The 17,559-nt window shown below is 41.9% G+C and overlaps 1 protein-coding gene across 1 annotated transcript in view; it reads left to right on the forward strand.

The window, feature by feature from the left end:
• The window catches only part of LOC146817969 (chitin synthase chs-2-like), a 281,940-nt gene extending 265,185 nt beyond the window's left edge, over nt 1-16,755 (forward strand). The window contains exon 19 of the mRNA XM_085609724.1: nt 16,521-16,755. Within this exon, the coding sequence (XP_085465850.1) occupies nt 16,521-16,601 (81 nt within the window). The 3' untranslated portion in view covers nt 16,602-16,755. The remainder of the gene's footprint in view (nt 1-16,520) is intronic.
• The last annotated feature ends 804 nt before the right edge of the window (nt 16,756-17,559 follow it).

Consider the following 17,559-nt stretch of genomic DNA (forward strand, 5'->3'; position numbering starts at 1 on the left):
ACGGGTAAGACAGAACACAGTAACTGCCGCTTCGCACTGAGGCCCCGAGGCTGCCACTCCCTTGGCACACGGGCCTCAATCCGAGCCAAAGCAGAGGCTCGCACTGCAGAACAGAGAGAGAGGCCAAGAGGGTCCTCTCCTCATCCAGCGACTTGGGCCTCAAATGCAATATCTGACTTTCCGGGCAATGGGAAGGTCCCAGGCTGCACACTACACCCGCACTCAGAGTCAATAAGACTCACGTGAACTCTGGGTGCACGTTAACCAGACAACTCCTCACGAGGGTCTCAGGCTACGCACAACACATGCACGCAGCATCGCTGAGACACACTTGATCTTTTTGTGCCCACGATCACAAGGCACAACTTGCGCAGGTCTCAGGAAGTAGAAACCATACGCACTCCACGTTGCTGAGACACACTTTATCCTCCGGTACCCCGATCACAGGGAACCTCTTGCGCAGGTTGCAGGCAGTAGAAGGTACATGCACACAGCGTCGCTTGAGACACACTGTATCTCCCGGTGCCCCCGATCACAGGGCACCTCCAGCGAGGGTCTCAGGCTGTGAACAGCACATGCACTCAGCGTTGCTGAGGCACACTCGCTCTTCTGGTGTGCACGATCATGGGCCAGTCCACACGAAAGTCTCAGGCTGCCCCCCAAGCACATGCACACAGCGTCGGTGAGACTTACTTGGCTCCTCGGTACACACGTTCACAGAATGATCCTCTCGAAGGACTCAGGCTAGACAGAGCACACGCACACCGCGCCTCTGAGTCTCGTTTGGAACTCCCGGTGCCCAAGATTACAGGGCACAACTTGCGAAGGTCTCAGGCTAGACAGAGCACACGCACCCACGGAATATCTGAGAGTCTTCTCTGAAAACTTTTGTGTTCCTGTGTTTCCAAACAGGGAGCCAGCTCACCTCAGGCCCTTGGGGAGAGTTACTTCAGGACTCAGCCCACAGCAAAGTCCTTCAAGCAGGGGGACACAGCACACAGCAGAGTCTACAGCCTTTCCTTGGTTAAAACAGCAAAATGTAGGCCAGCCCCAGATCACACATTAAGAGCAGTCCTATCCAGCAGTCTATTCAGTTGTTTCTTCCTTGGCAATGGTTCCTCTTGATCCACGAAGTAGCTCCAGTCTTTCACACTTAATCGAGCCATTCTCCAAAGTTCGGGGGCTTTAGCTCACATAGTTATACCGCTCAATGGCTTTGAAGTCTTTGTGTTACAGGGGGCACTGACCCCTGATAAAACCAGTTCTGGGTGCCTCTCTACCAGTGACACCTTCTCCCTTTGATTAGTGGGGGGTCTAAATTCTCAATCACTCAGCAGGAGATGGGGCAATTGTTTTATAGCACCAGCCCAGGCCTCTTCACCTCTAGGCCTACTCCTCCTCCTACACGCCAGATACAGGTCAGCCTGTGCTGTCTCAACTCCTCCCCTGGGTCAAGACATTCCCCAGATCCTATCGCCTCCACATTCAGCCAGTCAATCCACAACCAGGCAGAGACACACAGAAATGTTTAAAGCACAAAAACCCAACCACTTCTAAAAGAGTGCTAAAACAATTTTCATAAAAGGATGTGTTATTGAAGGGTGAGTTCAGGCATATTAAACTTCACCTTTCCATCTTAAGCCCTCGGGGAGATAGGCTGGAAAACATATTACACAACCTCCCTGTTCTATTCTAATGGACAGGATGGCCTTTCAGCAGTGAAAATGAAATGGAGATTATTTCACTGCCAGGACATGGCACACACCGTGGTACATGTCCCACCTTTCACATGAACTGCACTCTGTCCAGGGGATACCCTAGACCTACCATAGGGGTGCCTGATGTGTATGGAAAGGGAAGGGCAGGGTCTGGTAAGTGCATGCACTTACCAGAACAACATGGCAGTTTAGGAAACCACGCGCAGGCCCTGCAATGGCAGGCCTGAGTTCCATTCTCAAGGCTACTTGAGTGAGTGGCACAATAAGTGCTGCAGGCCCACCAGTAGCATTTGCATTACTAGCCCTGACACACATAATGCACTTCACTAGGGACTTTACTAGTAAAGCAAACATACCAATAATGGACAACCAATCACCATTACACTTTACACAGGGAACACTTGCACTCTGACACTGTTTGGCAGTGGCAAAGTGTCCAGAGCATCTAAGTTGGCAACACATGTCAGAAAAAAAGGTCTAGAGGAAAAGCAAAATGTTTAGGGAACTTTAGCCAAAAAGGGCCAAGTCCCACAGGGCGGCTTTTGTTTTTTGGGCCCGTCAAGGGCCACTGGACCAAAAACAATACGGCACACAAACTGGCCCTTTCAAGCTAACCCATTTGGCTGTTCACGATTGCCAGACTGTCTGAGAGACAAGATCAACTCTGGTTTGCCTTACCTATTTGGGACAGCTTATCCTGAGCAGTGCTTAATTTGAGCCGGTGGTCATCACCGGTACCTAATTGTCTGCACCTGCACCTATGAAGGTCCGCCCACATGGTGGCACTGTTTGTCTAATTTAGATGTTAGCAGAATAACAGCTGTTTAATAATTTAATATACATTAAAAATGACTGATATCTGCCACCCAAGTGATTGTTATAGCGGAGGGTGCTTGGAAGTGTCTGATTTGAAATTAAATGAAATAGAAATGTATAATAAACACGCACTACTACCTGGGGGCAAGCTAGCTAACAGGGCTGGCCAAGGTTTAGACGTTGGGAGAGGCTAAAAGGTTTCCTACAGATGAAAAAGCTAGGTTTTTAATTTTTTACTAAAAGAGAAGAGGTCTGTTTCCTTTTTTAGGGATAAGGGAAGGCTGTTCCAGAGACAGGAAGTGCTGCCTATGAAACTTCTCCCGCCCCATTGTTCTTTTCTTACTCTAGGGACAGTGATATTACATGCTGATTCTGAGCGAAGGGATCTTGGCAAAATGTACCAATTAAACCAAAGCTTAATTGATTTGGGGCCATCCCCATGTAGAACCCTGAACGCAGTGCACAGTGCCTTAAACTGTATATGCTTTTCAATGGGTAGCCAATGGAGAAGTGTAAGGGCAGCCAAAACTGATTGTCTTTTAGATATGCCAATTAGAAGGCGAGCAGCTGAGTTCTGTAGGACCTGTAGCTCATTGAAACTTTTCTTTCTGATTTTTGCTAAATTAGCATTTGTGTACTCAATTTTTGAGAGTATTAGAGAGGAAATGACAGTTTATTGCAGGTCTTTTGGAATAAAGGGGAAGATCTTTCTTAAACGGTTTCATAGTAAAGAAGGAGGTAGACGTGATTGAATTTACGTACCCTTCAAAGGTCAGTTGATTATCAAAGATAACTCCAAGGTTTTTTACCTTTGTTACTGCCAATTGAAGTTGGCCCAGTTCAGGTGTCCACCAATCTTGGGACCAAAAGGAGGGATCCTTTTCAAAGAGCAATACCTAGGTCTTGCCTGAATTCAGATTCAAGCAATTTTGGGCCATCCATTTTCCGATCTCCTGCCTACAACTGTAAAAATGCTTTGCTGTCTCTGAAAAATTGGATGATACTGAGATCACTAATTGGGGGTCATCTGTGTAAGTGACAGCAGATAACCCAAAAGATCTAATAAGTTTGGCCAATGGAGCTACATAGATGTTAAAAAGGGTCGGGCTAAGAGACGAACCCTGGTGGACGCCACAAGGGAAAGATAAGGAGGAAGATTTAAAATTGTCAACTGCAACAAACTGAAATCGGTCTGACAAAAATGATTTTAAAATGTAGGAGCTTTGTCCTTTACCCCAATGTCCTGAAGCCTATTCAGCAGGATATCGTGGTTTACAGTGTCAAATGCTGCTGAGAGGTCTAACAGGACCAGCACTGCACTATCGCCCACATCCAGCGTCAATCTGATCTGTTCTGATACACTCATCAGCACTAATTCTGTACTGTGATGTTTCCTAAATCCAAATTGGCAGGGGTCTAAGTGGTTCTGGTCCTCAATAAAAGCTGTCAGCTGAGAATTGATAGCTTGTTCAATTATTTTATCCGGAAGGGGCAATCTGGAAATAGGACGATAGTTCCCAGGATCTGTGGGATCTAGATGAGCTTTTTTAAGTAAAGGAAGGATGTGTGATATCTTCTAGACATGGGGAAACTTTCCTGCCAATGAATTGCAGAAGGCTTGGTCCGTGCCCTGATTCCGCTTTTCTGGAGGTTTGGATTAATGTTTGTCAAAGAGCTCTTTTGTGGAGTTTTTCGCTGCTTCTATCTTCTGGGTGAAATATTTGCATTTTTCTTTAAAAATCAGATCTTTATACGAGGCTAAAATAGGTTTGTATTTATCTTTTTCTGAATACTCATAATGGAGCCTCCATTTTGTTTCTTGCCTACGACATGCTTGGATTTTCTGTGAACCAGGGTTCAGAGGGAGTATCCTGGTTCCTCCTGTGGACTTTAGCTGGCGCTATGTTCTCTGCGGCCTTATCCAACCATCCCTGGTATAGACTAGCCACTTTATTGGTATTTGTTGATATGTAGGGCCGTATTTCAGATAGGCTGGCATCTAGCTCTATCTCCTTTATCAAATACCAATTGCATGCAAGCCTTACTGGTCAAGGTTTATTGTGCAATGCAATGAGGGGGCTAATTTGATGTTAAACATAACTACTCGATCATCAGACCATAGCAAGGGTAGGGCTGCTGATGTTGATAAGTATCGGCAGTCAGAGAAAATGCCATCAAGTCGATAGACTGCTTGATGCATAGGTTCTATGACCCGCTGTTCTGGTCCGAGACTAAGCAACATGTCTGTAAGATATGCCGCATCCATGTTCTCTGGGTTTTCTAAGTGCATATTTAAAATCGCCTAAAATCGTGAAGTCTGGTGAATCGATTTTTAAATCTAAAAACTGGGAAAAAGTAGGAAAAAAGGCAGAACAGGGCACTGGAGGACAATATAAAAGTATTCCATTAAAGGAATAATGCTTTGAGAACTGTTGTATAAAAGCCACAGCATCTAAATCTTTCCGGCTAGTAAGTTCCGTAAAGGAGCATATAAAGGACTGGCGATATATTATGGCTATACCTCCACCTTTTTTCCTATCCTGTCAAGTCTGTGGATGAGAAAACCTGAAGAAACCACTATGGCCAGGTCCGGCCCGGCAGCTGTGTCTGCCCAGGATTCGGTGATAAATGCCAAGTCTAAGAACTGAACCTCTAAAAAGTCAGCATAATCCATGGCATGCATCACCAGGGACCACGCATTAATAAGAGCGTACAGTACCTGTTTCATGTCAGGAACAACCTTTTTGTCTGGTGAGCGAAGGGTTTTTACTTTCAAATTGAGAAGGCTCCTGTTATATTCTGGACAGGTCACTAAATTACCACTGTCCTCAGGAGATAGAAGTAGACCATTACATGTCCTACCTGAGTTAAGTTCTTGTGGCATATATGCAGAGTATCTATAAAACCTATGGGGTTGAATGGAAAAACCACCCGGGGGACCGGCACTAGGTGCGTTCCAATCATGGACGGGTGCAGACGGGCTTGCCTTTGACGTGCAAGCTGCACATGTCTGCTGGGAAAAGTTAAAATAGGTAAAAGGCACCTCGTAGCCTTGTGTGCCTTGATTAGCAGCTACTATCAGCTGTGCGTCTGTGCCATTGTCTTGTTTTATGCTGGAAGGGCGCAGTATTCTAAAACAACTAGACCGCCACCCTTCAGGATGGCCGAGAGACCGGAAGGAGTGAAACTGATGACCCCTTCCTCCACTCAAACAGCAACAGGTGCTGCGATGGACTGGGGAGGGGGAGACAAATCCCAAAAGCTACCAGTGAAAGGTAGCAGAAAAGACACCCACACCTGTCACAACGAAAATCCCCTCAAGCCCCCAACAAAGTTAACAAAGTAAGAGAAAAATAAAAATTACGAAATGTTTAAAACTTGGACAAAGTTCAAATAGGTAAAAGGCACCTTGTGCCCTTGCATGCCTTGATTAGCAGCTACTATCAACTGCGCGTCGGCGCCATTGTCTTGTTTTATGCCGGGAGGCAGCGGTATGGTGAAACAACGAGACCGTCGCCCTTTACGATGGCAGAGAGACTTGAAGGAGTGAAACTGATAACCCCTACCCCCACTCAAACAGCAACAGGTGCTGCGGTGGACTGAGGAGGGGGAGACAAACCACAAAAGCTACAGGTGAACGGTAGCAGAAAAGGCTCCCACACCTGCCACAACCAAAATCCTCTCAAAATTACGAAATGTTAAACACTTAGGCAAAGTTAAAATAGGTAGAAGGCACCTCGTAGCCTCGTGTGCTCTGATTAGCAGCTAGTATCAGCCACATTTGTAGAAGTGTGATGGTTAATAGTTGTGTTGGTACTGGCATTGACTGCGCTGAAAGGGGCATTAGGTGGTAAAAGCTGCAGGGGCCTTCTGGCGAGGGCCCAGGCGCTTATTTTTTTGATAAATTAAGCACTGATCCTGAGATGAGATAGATATGCAAAGTGAGCAAAATAATGGGAATATAATCTGTTAGAGAGAAGACAACATCTGACTTTCATTCCTAGAATGACATATTTCCTAACTTTGTGTAAATCCAAACTGGGTGTGTAATCAATTGTATCAATCAACCAAGAAGGATTGAGAGAAGAAATGGGTTTTCTACCTCTGAGTAATACATAGGGTGAAACATCAGTGGTTGAGTGAGGGGTAGTGTTGTAGCTCCACACTTTTTGACTGACAAACTTAGACACAACTAACCTGTTGGCTATGGCAGTTTGCACACCCTCTTATAACACTTTGTTTGCACACTCCACTAAACCATTGGACGCTGGGCTGTACAAAGGTGCTAGTATGTGAATAACCATATTTTCACCAAGGAAATTCTCAAACTCATTAGAAACAGTGTGTGTACCACTGTCGGTGACAATTTCCTTGGACAACCCCTAAATTAAAAATACTCGTTGCAGAGTTAGAGTCTGAATTCTTCACAAATGCAAAGTATAGCCATTTTGAAAAATAATCAATTACTACAACCAGATATTTAGTGTCACTCCCTAGTAAATTAAAGGGACCTGAAAATTCCATACCCAATTTCTGCCAGGGACCTTTTGGCCAATCAACAGGACATAAAGGAGAAGTAGAAGTTTGCCAATGTTTATCTGAACATAAACATTCTGGACACTTGTTAATGTGGGATTTGACCTGAGCATCAATACCAGGCCACCAGTATGTTTCTTTGATCTTATGTACTGTACAAGAAATACCCAAATGACCTTGGTGGGCAAGTGAAATAATTTTGTCTCTGACACCTTCAGGTGGAACAAGTTTGTCTTGCCTGACAAGTATATTATTGACGATAGACAATTCATGAGCCACTTATGAAAATGATCTTTCTTGCATGGACATTCTTCGGTCACATGGCCATCCATTAACCAATCATTTTTTGACTCTCTTTAAGAACAAATCTTGATCATAGCACTCAATCCACTCCTTTTCAGAGAGTTTTACATCTTGTATTAGATCACTCATAGAGAAAACACAATCAAAATCATCATTGTTGGTATGATCATTGGTATAAACATCATTCTCAAGAGGTATACGTGAAAGACAGTCTGCTCTTATATTCTTACCTCCGGGAATATATTTAATGTCGAAATTAAATTCTTGTAACCTGGCCAGAAGTCTAATTAGTCTGGAGGAAGCTTTATTTGAAGAACTGTAAACTAACATGTACATGAGTGGTTTGTGATCGGCATACAGCTGAAATTTAGAACCCCCAAATATACATCCTAAATGTTTCCACTGCCCATGAACATGCTAGGGCTTCTCGCTCAATTGTACTATAATTGAGCTCAGAACCACTTAAACTTTTAGAATCAAACGCCACTGTAAACTCCTGACCATCAATGATTTGGCTGAGAACAGCTCCTAAACCCTTTGAACTAGCATCAACTGTTATAATGGTCATTTGTCCATGCGTAAAAGGTCTGATGGCAGGGGACTCAAGAATTAATTTCTTGACTGAGTCAAAAGAGCGTTGAGTATCGTCAGACCAATCATACTTTGTATTTTTCTGTAATAAATTCTTCAACGGTTGTACAATAATGGCATAGCCTTGCACGAAACTTACATAATATTCACTTAAACCTAAGAACCCCCTCAAGGAATCTTTGTCTAGAGGTTTAGGTGCATCCTTAATGGCATTGAGAAGGGATAATTTTGGCTTTATACCCTCAGCAGAAATGTTGTGACCTAAGTAATCTACCTGTTGAGTAATAAATTTACATTTATTTTTGTTCACAGTCACACCATGCTTTTCCAGTTTCTGCAAGACTTCTTCCAGAAGAATGTAATGGTCTTCTAATGTTTTAGTGTTTATTAATATGTCATCTTGGAATGCCTGGATACCACTACACTGAGCAAACATTTGATCCATAAGTCGTTAGAACACGCTTGCCGCGGATGCTAATCCAAAAGGCAAGCATTTGTACATGCAAACTCCAAAGGGGGTCACAAAAGTAGTGAGATGTTGTGATTTTTCGGATAGGGTAATCTGGTGATAAGCTGAACGCAAATCAATAGTAGTGAAAAACTTACTGCCTCCAAGCTTAGCAAGCATCTCTTGGATTTTCGGTACGGGGTGGCAATCTTCCACAATGTTGCAGTTCAGAACTCTTAGATCAGCACTCAAACGAATGTCACCTGAGCTCTTGCGTGCGACAACAGCAGCAGAAACCCATTCTGAAGATTCTACAAGTGCAATGATACCTTGTAAACACATTTCTTCAAGATGTTTTTGTAGGTCATCTCTAGCAGAAAGGGGAATAGGTCTCCACTTTCGAATCACAGGGATAACATTTTTTTTTAATTTAGTAGTGTGTTTAAAACCTTTAAAAAGTCCTACTTTATCCGAAAATACACCAGAATATTTAGAACAAAGATTTGTTAAAGTAGAAACCTCATGAGCAAATGATTGTAAGGAATCCAAAGGTTCTTGTACAGTAGCTACGACAGGTAGATCTCCCAAAACAACAGGTTCAGAATGACCGGGTTTGAGAATCATACCAACCAAGAATATCATGTCCCTTAAAAGCTACATAAATTTTTGTATAAATAGATCGGTCTTGAAATTTGATAGAATCACAGACATAACAAAACATAACAATGTCATACTCGCCAAACGCTTTGGGATTCACATCACTGGGTTTAAGAATTGACTTCACTAAAACTTAGCAAAAGTTTTTTCATCTAAAATGGTTATAGGGGATACTGAATCTGCCATAACATTGATTTCTACAGAACCTATTGAAACATTAAAAATAGGTCCTTTGCATCTTTTAATTTTGCTGTGTAAAACATCAATTTCAATAGAGGATACAAGATTATTCATGCCCTCACAAAGACTGTCCTCCTCAATATTAAGAAAATTAACTTTATTTCTTGGCTTGAATAACTTACATACAGTGTAAAAATGTCCTATTTTTTTGCAAGTATTGCATCTTTTGCCTTGTGCAGGACAGTTTACATAGTTATCCATGTGAAACTTGGACCCACAATGGTAACAAGAACCCTTTTTATCAAAAGGTTAATAGACTTTTGGTCTCGTGGAAACGGAGTTTACATCAGAATTGTTTGTAGTGAATGCAATTACCTTAGAATCTTAGAATTGTTTTCCACTAGTGTCCTGCGTAAGAATCTTTGAAGAAACTACAGACCTTTCAATACTACGTGCTATATCCATTACTTCATCAAGGGATGGATTTTTACAAGTTAAAATCCTTTCTTGAATTTTTTTATTGAAACAATTAAATACAAGTTGGTCACGTACAGCTATGTCCAGGTAAGTACCAAACTGGCATTTAGATGCAAGCACACGCAAGACAGCCAAGTAATCTTCAATTGACTCTTCCTGAGTTTGCTTGCGTTTGAAAAATATATGTCGTTCAACCATAATTGATGGTTCGTCAACATACTGTTTACACATTCGAGCCAAAGCTTCCAAAAATACATTCCATGTTTCATCACCAGAAGGAGCAGGTACTAAAGGTAAGTTATCGAACATTTCTTGTCCAGCATTACTTAAATGATTGAATAACAAAGCTCTTTTCCTTGACGCAGAATACTTAGAAGCATCAATTGCTTCTAAATAATTTTCAGAAATCCTATACCATTTGTGCCACGGAGTAGTGGGTTTACCTGGTTTTTCTAAGAAAGGAGGTGGTTGCATAACATTATTGGATGAAGCTGACATCTTGATAGAAAAGATAATTGAATCTGAAAAGAGAAGAGGTTAAAATTCAGACCGTTAAAACAATTGAAGCGTAAATGAACCTTAAATAGTTATTAGAACAATATGTCACCGTTAGTTATTGCTGATATCCACAGGAATCTGTAATAAAATACATGTGCCAGTCACAGAAAACAAGTAATATTTGAAAGATCCAGGTAAATATGTGTGCTCATCACGGAAAACGATCGGAAAATGAATGCTGAAGTTGCTATGGGGAACGCCTGCCAGTCACGGAAGACAGGCAACAGCTGATGAATTCAAGTAATTACGGGGCATATTAACAACGAGGCGATAAAAAATTATCGCCGCTTTTGCGGCCGTTTTCGGCCGAAAAGCGGCGATAATTTTATCGCATTATTTACAAGGACACGCTATCGCGTGTTTCCTTGAATCAGCTCCTGTTTAGTTCACGCCTCACTTTGCATCTCTAATGAGATGCAAAGTAGGCGTTCCCTGCAAAAACTAAGGGAAAATTATCTCTAACTGCCCTACTCCGTATTTACAATACGGCCCAGGACACCCTTAGCGATGTAAAATACAGCATTAACCACTGTTATCGCCGGTATTTTACGTCTGCTAATTTACATGACTACCCTATCTATGACATGGGATGTGGATTCAATGGCTGAATCCACATCTCCCTATCATCAAGGTTACTTCTATCGCTGCGGGAATATCGCTGGTTTACCAGCGATATTCCCGCATAACGCCACTTTTGATGTAAAATTTATCGCCCTGGAGTAACGCGTTGTTAATAACGCGTTATCCAGGCGATAAATTACAGCGATAGGCAGCGATAAATATAAAAGCGCTAAGCGCGCTTTGCGATATTTATCGCCGTCTGTTGCTGATATGCCCCTACGTGTGCTCACCACGGAAAATAAACTGTAAGGAAGCGCGGAGAAGTTACTATGGCAACAGAAAGTTAAATTACTTCAAAAAGGCTGCCAAAACGTGAAAGGTGTAATGATGAAGCACGTTGAATGTGTGCTGTTTCGTAGGGAAGTTGAGCACACAGTTGAATAACAGCAGTGATGACGTGAAGAGGAAAGAGAACTTGAAGTATGAAGCTTGAAAGATGCAATGTCGTCCGCGGTGGAATCCCAAGGCAGGTTTGAGCCCAAGCAAAGCGGCAACGGCACAATAAGTAAGTAGAAGTAAGCTTAGAATTCAAAGCCAGGTTTTAGTCTAAGGAAAGCGGCAATGGGAAAGTAAGTAACTTGAAGGCGCGGTAAACTTACAGTTAGGATAAAAATGCTGACTGATTACACACAATCCGGTCACAGTTTGAAGATTTGCAAATTAGAGATGCAGACGGAAATGGTCTGTTCTAAAATTTCCGAAGTTCATTTCACACAGAACGATATACCAAAATAGCGATGGCACAATACTTTGTGTGGTGCTTTTGTAGAAATCGGCAACTGTTGGAGCATCAACAATCCATGCTCAAATGTAATCCAATAGTATTGTAAAGACCCAAAAGCAATCCAGTAATATTATAGAATCCAATGGCTAGGTAGGTGGGTTCCCGTTAACAAATCGTCGCCCTTAATTGTAATAGTTCTTCAATAAAGGAATTTTCGAGTTTCCAACTAAGTTTCTTAACAGTTGATTTATTGAAGAGGAAAGGAACCCATGACAGCTCCAGAGAATCAACAAGCAGGCAATAACATAAGCTTGCACTGGAATCTAGATTTCTGGAGACAGAGAACCCTAAGATTCCACTTACATCACAATACAAAATAAGCAAACTTTATTGATAAAAGGAAGCAAAAAAAGTACAACTTACCCCAAGCAGGCGTAGTGAGAGAGCTATACGTTACTCAGGAAGGACTGGAGTATTATCCCCCTGATTAATATTTTTAGAAATTGATGTAAATGGTGCATTTTGGAGCAAATTGACTTTGATAAATGGACCAAAAACACAATTCTTATGGGCATTTTTAAAGGAAACCCCATAAAATATTTGACTGGGATGAAAACGAACCCACAAGACTCTGATAAAGTGACAAGAACTTTAGGGTGAGGGAAATACGAAGCATGAGGTGGAGTCACGACGAGGCAGCCTTAGTATTCAACAACATCGACATTCGGCAGTATCTATGAGAAATTCCTAAGTAAAATGTTAAGGCTTACAAGTAGCCATATCATGGATGATTGGATTTAATTTCACAGAAATCTGGGCAAGATACAGGGTAGTCTGAAGGTATTTGGCACCATAGTGGTGAGGTCCTCCCCCCTGTTCTTAGCAATGCTGCACTTTTTATTTTGTTTAATTCTCCATAAAGCAGTTTACTTTACATGATGGATATGGCTGATTGTATTCAGGTGTGGCTCATGTCTGGGAAACGAGGCAGGGGCATTGGGGAGGGGGTGGGAAGAGGGACGAGTGAGACAAATGTAAAAAAGAATAAAATAACGTACCTGCTGCCTTCCACCATTGCATCGCGCTCGTCTACTCCTCTCCTCTTCCGAAGGCACAGGCTCCCAGCCTGGCCTGCAGCCAATCCTGAAGCTGCTCTTATGCATGAAGGGTCCCAGGATGCTTGTTTCCGGTCCAGGGAAGACGTGGCTTGGCAGTTCGTTCTGGATTGTTCCCATGGGGCACAGAGTCAAGACTGATTTGCATTTAGCTGTGTCTGAACTGGGGTGGCGAAGTGAGCTAAAGAATGATGATGGGTGAGGCGGGAATATTTCTCAGTTCATGTTTAAAAACTCACTTTTAATAATAATTCTCACATGATCTAATGAACAAATGTGACAAGTTCCCTGTGTTCTAGAAATACACAATGCTTTTAATGAATCGCACTAGTGCTTCACTGTGCCCTCCTGTGAACCTTCATATGAGATATTTGAGTTAGATTAGTGCAAAAACAGACTTGATTGTTCATTCTAAGAGAGATTTTTACAGCTGGAGATTGAATTATTTATGAATTATTCACAATAATTACTTAGGATCCTCCTATCTGAATTAATTTTACACAGCTTGAAAAGCTATTTACCTTTCAGCATTTTGCTTTAGGCAAGGATTTCAGTTCCATTGTATACATAAGTCGCATTGTAAAATCACATTTTTTCCCCATGGACCAATATATCTGAAAAAGTAAATTTATGTAGAAAATGTAAGACTCAGTGTGCATGAAAAGAATAGCGCACATTAATTCATATAATTGACTTACAAGAGTGGTGACAAAGTGTATTGAAGCATCTAAGGCTGCAGTTCACTCCCCTGTAACCCAGACCTGGCTGCACCAAGAAGTCCTCAGCTTCTTGGGATCTCTGAGAACTTTGGTGCAGCTAAAGAAAACCAAATTTCCAAAACATCTGCCAAATACGGACTTAACTATTTTGATATATTTTATAGTAGAGCTGCAACTTTGTGATTATCCTTTAGAGTGCTTTTACAGAGATCATCGTCATGCTTTCGCAGACGTCATCAGCATACTTCCAGGGCTGCAGTTTAGCTCATGTCACCCTTCTTTTGATCTAAGACATTTTCTAGGTCTGTGCACAGCTATGGCAGAAGGAGGGTCAAGACACCACCAGCAGGACTGCATCAAATTGCCCTAGAAGGAATATAAAAGGTCCATTGCCAAAGGAGGAGGAGTTTGCTTAGACTGGGGTGCACAAATCCGTGCAGTGGTCCTACCTAAGGGCTCTTTTTATTTTAACCCCCCTGGAGTAAGCGTGCAACCTTCAGACGGTCCTGATGAGGACACATTGTTCTACGAACGCTGAAAAGGCCCATGTCTCAGTTCCATGTCCAGCAGCTTTGCTTCTGTGGACCTTTGTATTTTCAAGATGTAACGTCATAAGCCCACATTAGTAGTGGCCCATTGATTTATTTTATTTAATGTGATTTTATATAGCGCGAACATTACCGGAAGGTGTCAGAGCACTTTACAAAATAACCAGTTGCGTTACATAAGGACTTTGGATTACATGAGTTACATAAGAGATATAAACAGGAAAAAAAATTGCAAATGTACAAGTGGAGCGAAAGGAGGGAAAAATTGCAAATGTACAAGTTGTAAAGTCACTCAAGGAAGAGATACAAACAGATAAACTCTAAAATCACATAGGAATGGTAGTAAGTACAAAGCTCTACTACATATACTAGTGGTTAGAGTTATATATACAAGTGGAGTGAAAGGAGGAAACAATTGCCAATGTACAAGTTGTAAAGTCACTCAAGGCAGAGATACAAACAGATAAACTCTAAAATCACATAGGAATGGTAGTAAGTACAAAGTTCTACTACATATACTAGTGGTTAGAGTTATATATACAAGTGGAGTGAAAGGAGGAAACAATTTCAAATGTACAAGTTGTAAAGTCACTCAAGGTAGAGATACAAACAGATAAACTCTAAAATCACAAAGGAATGGTAGTAAGTACAAAGGTCTAATACATATACTAGTGGTTAGAGATATAAATAGAGACAAATTGCAAATTCACTCAGGATTACATTTTAACAACGATTAGACTTGGACAATAATATATTACATATTTACAGAGCAGGAAATTCTTGCTAACGTTCAGCCAGGTGTTCAGGTGGTGCTGAACTCAAGGGTGGTGGTGTTGGGTCTGGAGGGATCCATCGAGTTGGAGATGTCCATAGGGGTAGAAGGTCAGATGGTGGTGAGGGAAGCAGCATGCTGGATACAGGTTGTACTGGGCCACACCAAGTAGGCAGAGTCCGTAAAGGTGAAAAAGGGGATAGCCGATGCTCTCCCCCCTCCGATCCCTGCTGTTTTGAATAATATCCACGCCAATTTCTTCTGGGAGGGTGAGGGTTCAAGTACGCAGACCCAACACGGGCGTGCAGCTGCCATTTTAAGGCCAGGCATGATCCAAAGATAATGCAGCAACTTTTCGCATGTAGAGGTGCGATGCCCCTCCCGGGCACCGGTTATCCCGGGGCGCGGCAACCTACCTCTTCACAGTGGACAGAGTGCTCCGGTGTTGGGCCGCAACTCTCCTCTCTCCCAGAGTCAGGCGCTAAGTCCGACGGGCGCCATTTTGGAACCAGGCATCCCCGAAGGACTAGTGTTATTTAAATTTTAGATTCTGATGGGCCTGGTGCCATAAGTTACTAGGTCCTTTGAAATATTAAATTGTGTTATTTCACGTGGAGATTTCGGCTCCTGGAAGCAGTCGGAATCTCTGTATACATAACCAATGAAAACGAGGGGATCGGCACAATAATTCCAATGCTGAACCTATTAGGAGGTCTAGCAGACAACAGTGCCAAGACGCCTTCAGGCAATTAAGCGCTTTATAAACACTATCAATATCAATGCTCGTAAAGTATTCCCCCAAAATTTATAATCACTATTATTTCCCTGTCCCTGAATTTAGCAGGGCCCTTGATAATGGTAATTTCTGGCACGGGATATTAACTGGCATTACTACGGGCCAGCAAGTGTATGAATGGTGAATGCACTCCTCCTCTTGAAAATATAAATTTGTTAAGCTGAAACTGCCAAAATGAATGCATGCTAGCAGCTCTGTGAATCGCCCCTTCACAGGATATCGAAGATACAGGAAAAGGGTGCGTTTTTGCGCACCCAGCTGCTGCACTGCTTAAGTGAGAACAATGCTCAATATAGACCTTTTTTTTGGGAACTCGACCATATTAAATCCATAGTAATCAATAATCCTCAATTCAAGTCGTCAACATCTTGTATATTCATGGCATCAATCCGGAGACAGCATAATTTCGCAAAATACTTTATTTTCGCATATTCAAATACTTTCTGTTGCCAATCCAGGCTTTAACATGAGTATGTGCGGCCAGTCGTATTACCTCAGGACTCACAATAAAACCCAATGCATTTCGAACCTTTGCGGTTCTTCGTCAGGGGTCACTGCAAAACATTAAAAGAATCCGCTTAACCAACCACTCACAGACAGACCTTCCTCTGAGACTTACAGATCGTAATAATCCCGCTTACTCTACTACGGGCCACTCATAAATGGGCATAATTTCAATTTATTCCATGACAACTGTAATGATTGGTGTTGTTCCTTTTAGGATTGCGGTATGCTTTGTACTTGACCACGTTCCGGAGTATTTAATATGGGCATATAAACAGAAGTACATAGAGTTGGAAACAATGGGAATACCGTTAAACCGAAATATCTCTAACAAAATGAATATCTGTAACGTGTACTTTTACAAAGTGGTGAAGAAATCTTCTTTGTTCTAGGGCACAATGGCGAAACTGAACTCAACTCTTTTTCTATTTTTTCAGAAATCTGGGAAGCGGAACAGCAATCCGGCTGCAAGATCAACAGATTTTATAAATATTTGTGAGAATGATCATGTGAACTAAATCTGCATTAGTGTATTCATGTTAAATGGTGGATCTTTACTAAAGACAATGCTGCACTGTACTTCGGAATTCATAGTTAGATCATAACCATTTCTCTGAAATTAAATGGATCAATTTTTCAAAAGAAATTGACAGGACCTTGCAATGCTCCTTAAAATGTTCCAAATTGAGAACACGTTCTGTCTTTACTGTATTTATTTGTGCTATAACCGATATATTACAGCATTTTGGAGATTTCAGAGGTGGGTTTGAAAGGGATTTCATTTTATTTTATTTTATTATATTATATTATGTATGTGTTTAAAGTGCCTGTCTGCTGGTCTGGCCTTGTCAACACATGGGATAGTAAAACCTAGTCAGGCAATCCAATATACCTATATGAATGACACACTCACTTAGAAAGAATTTAATTGGAGATTTTGTGCATGCTTGTGGGTCAGTCCAAAGCCCAAAAGGATGTTGATTTTCTGTCAGCCTTTTTTCACCCGGGCATGTATTGGACATTTTCTGTTTTGTTGTCCTTGAGCTCATTCCTTTCTGACCCCTCCACCCTCAACATGAAATCTGGACCGACTGGCTGGCTGAACTAACTTTACATTAAAGAATAAAGATAAAATATGATTAAATAAATTTGGTGTGTTTACTATCCTAGTCATATCTGTTAGTAGCAAATTACTGACTTAAAAAATGTAAGGAGGAAAACAAAACATGGCACGAGGAGCACAACGTGAACAAACAGAATTAATTTCAGAGCCTTCTCAAACTACATAATTGCTGGGAGGTCTAACATCTCTAGTGGAACATCTCAGATTTCCACATGTGGGGTGCACCACGGAAAACCTACCGCTGCCAGGCTTTTGCACTACAGCTGTAGGACTATCAGCAACCCCTGATCAGCGGACTGACATATGCATGCTGATACATACAGCGCCACCTTTCTTCAAATTACTGAGCCCAA

The sequence above is a fragment of the Triturus cristatus genome, chromosome 6 (genome assembly GCF_964204655.1).
Source record: "Triturus cristatus chromosome 6, aTriCri1.1, whole genome shotgun sequence".
Classification (NCBI taxonomy): Eukaryota; Metazoa; Chordata; class Amphibia; order Caudata; family Salamandridae; genus Triturus; species Triturus cristatus.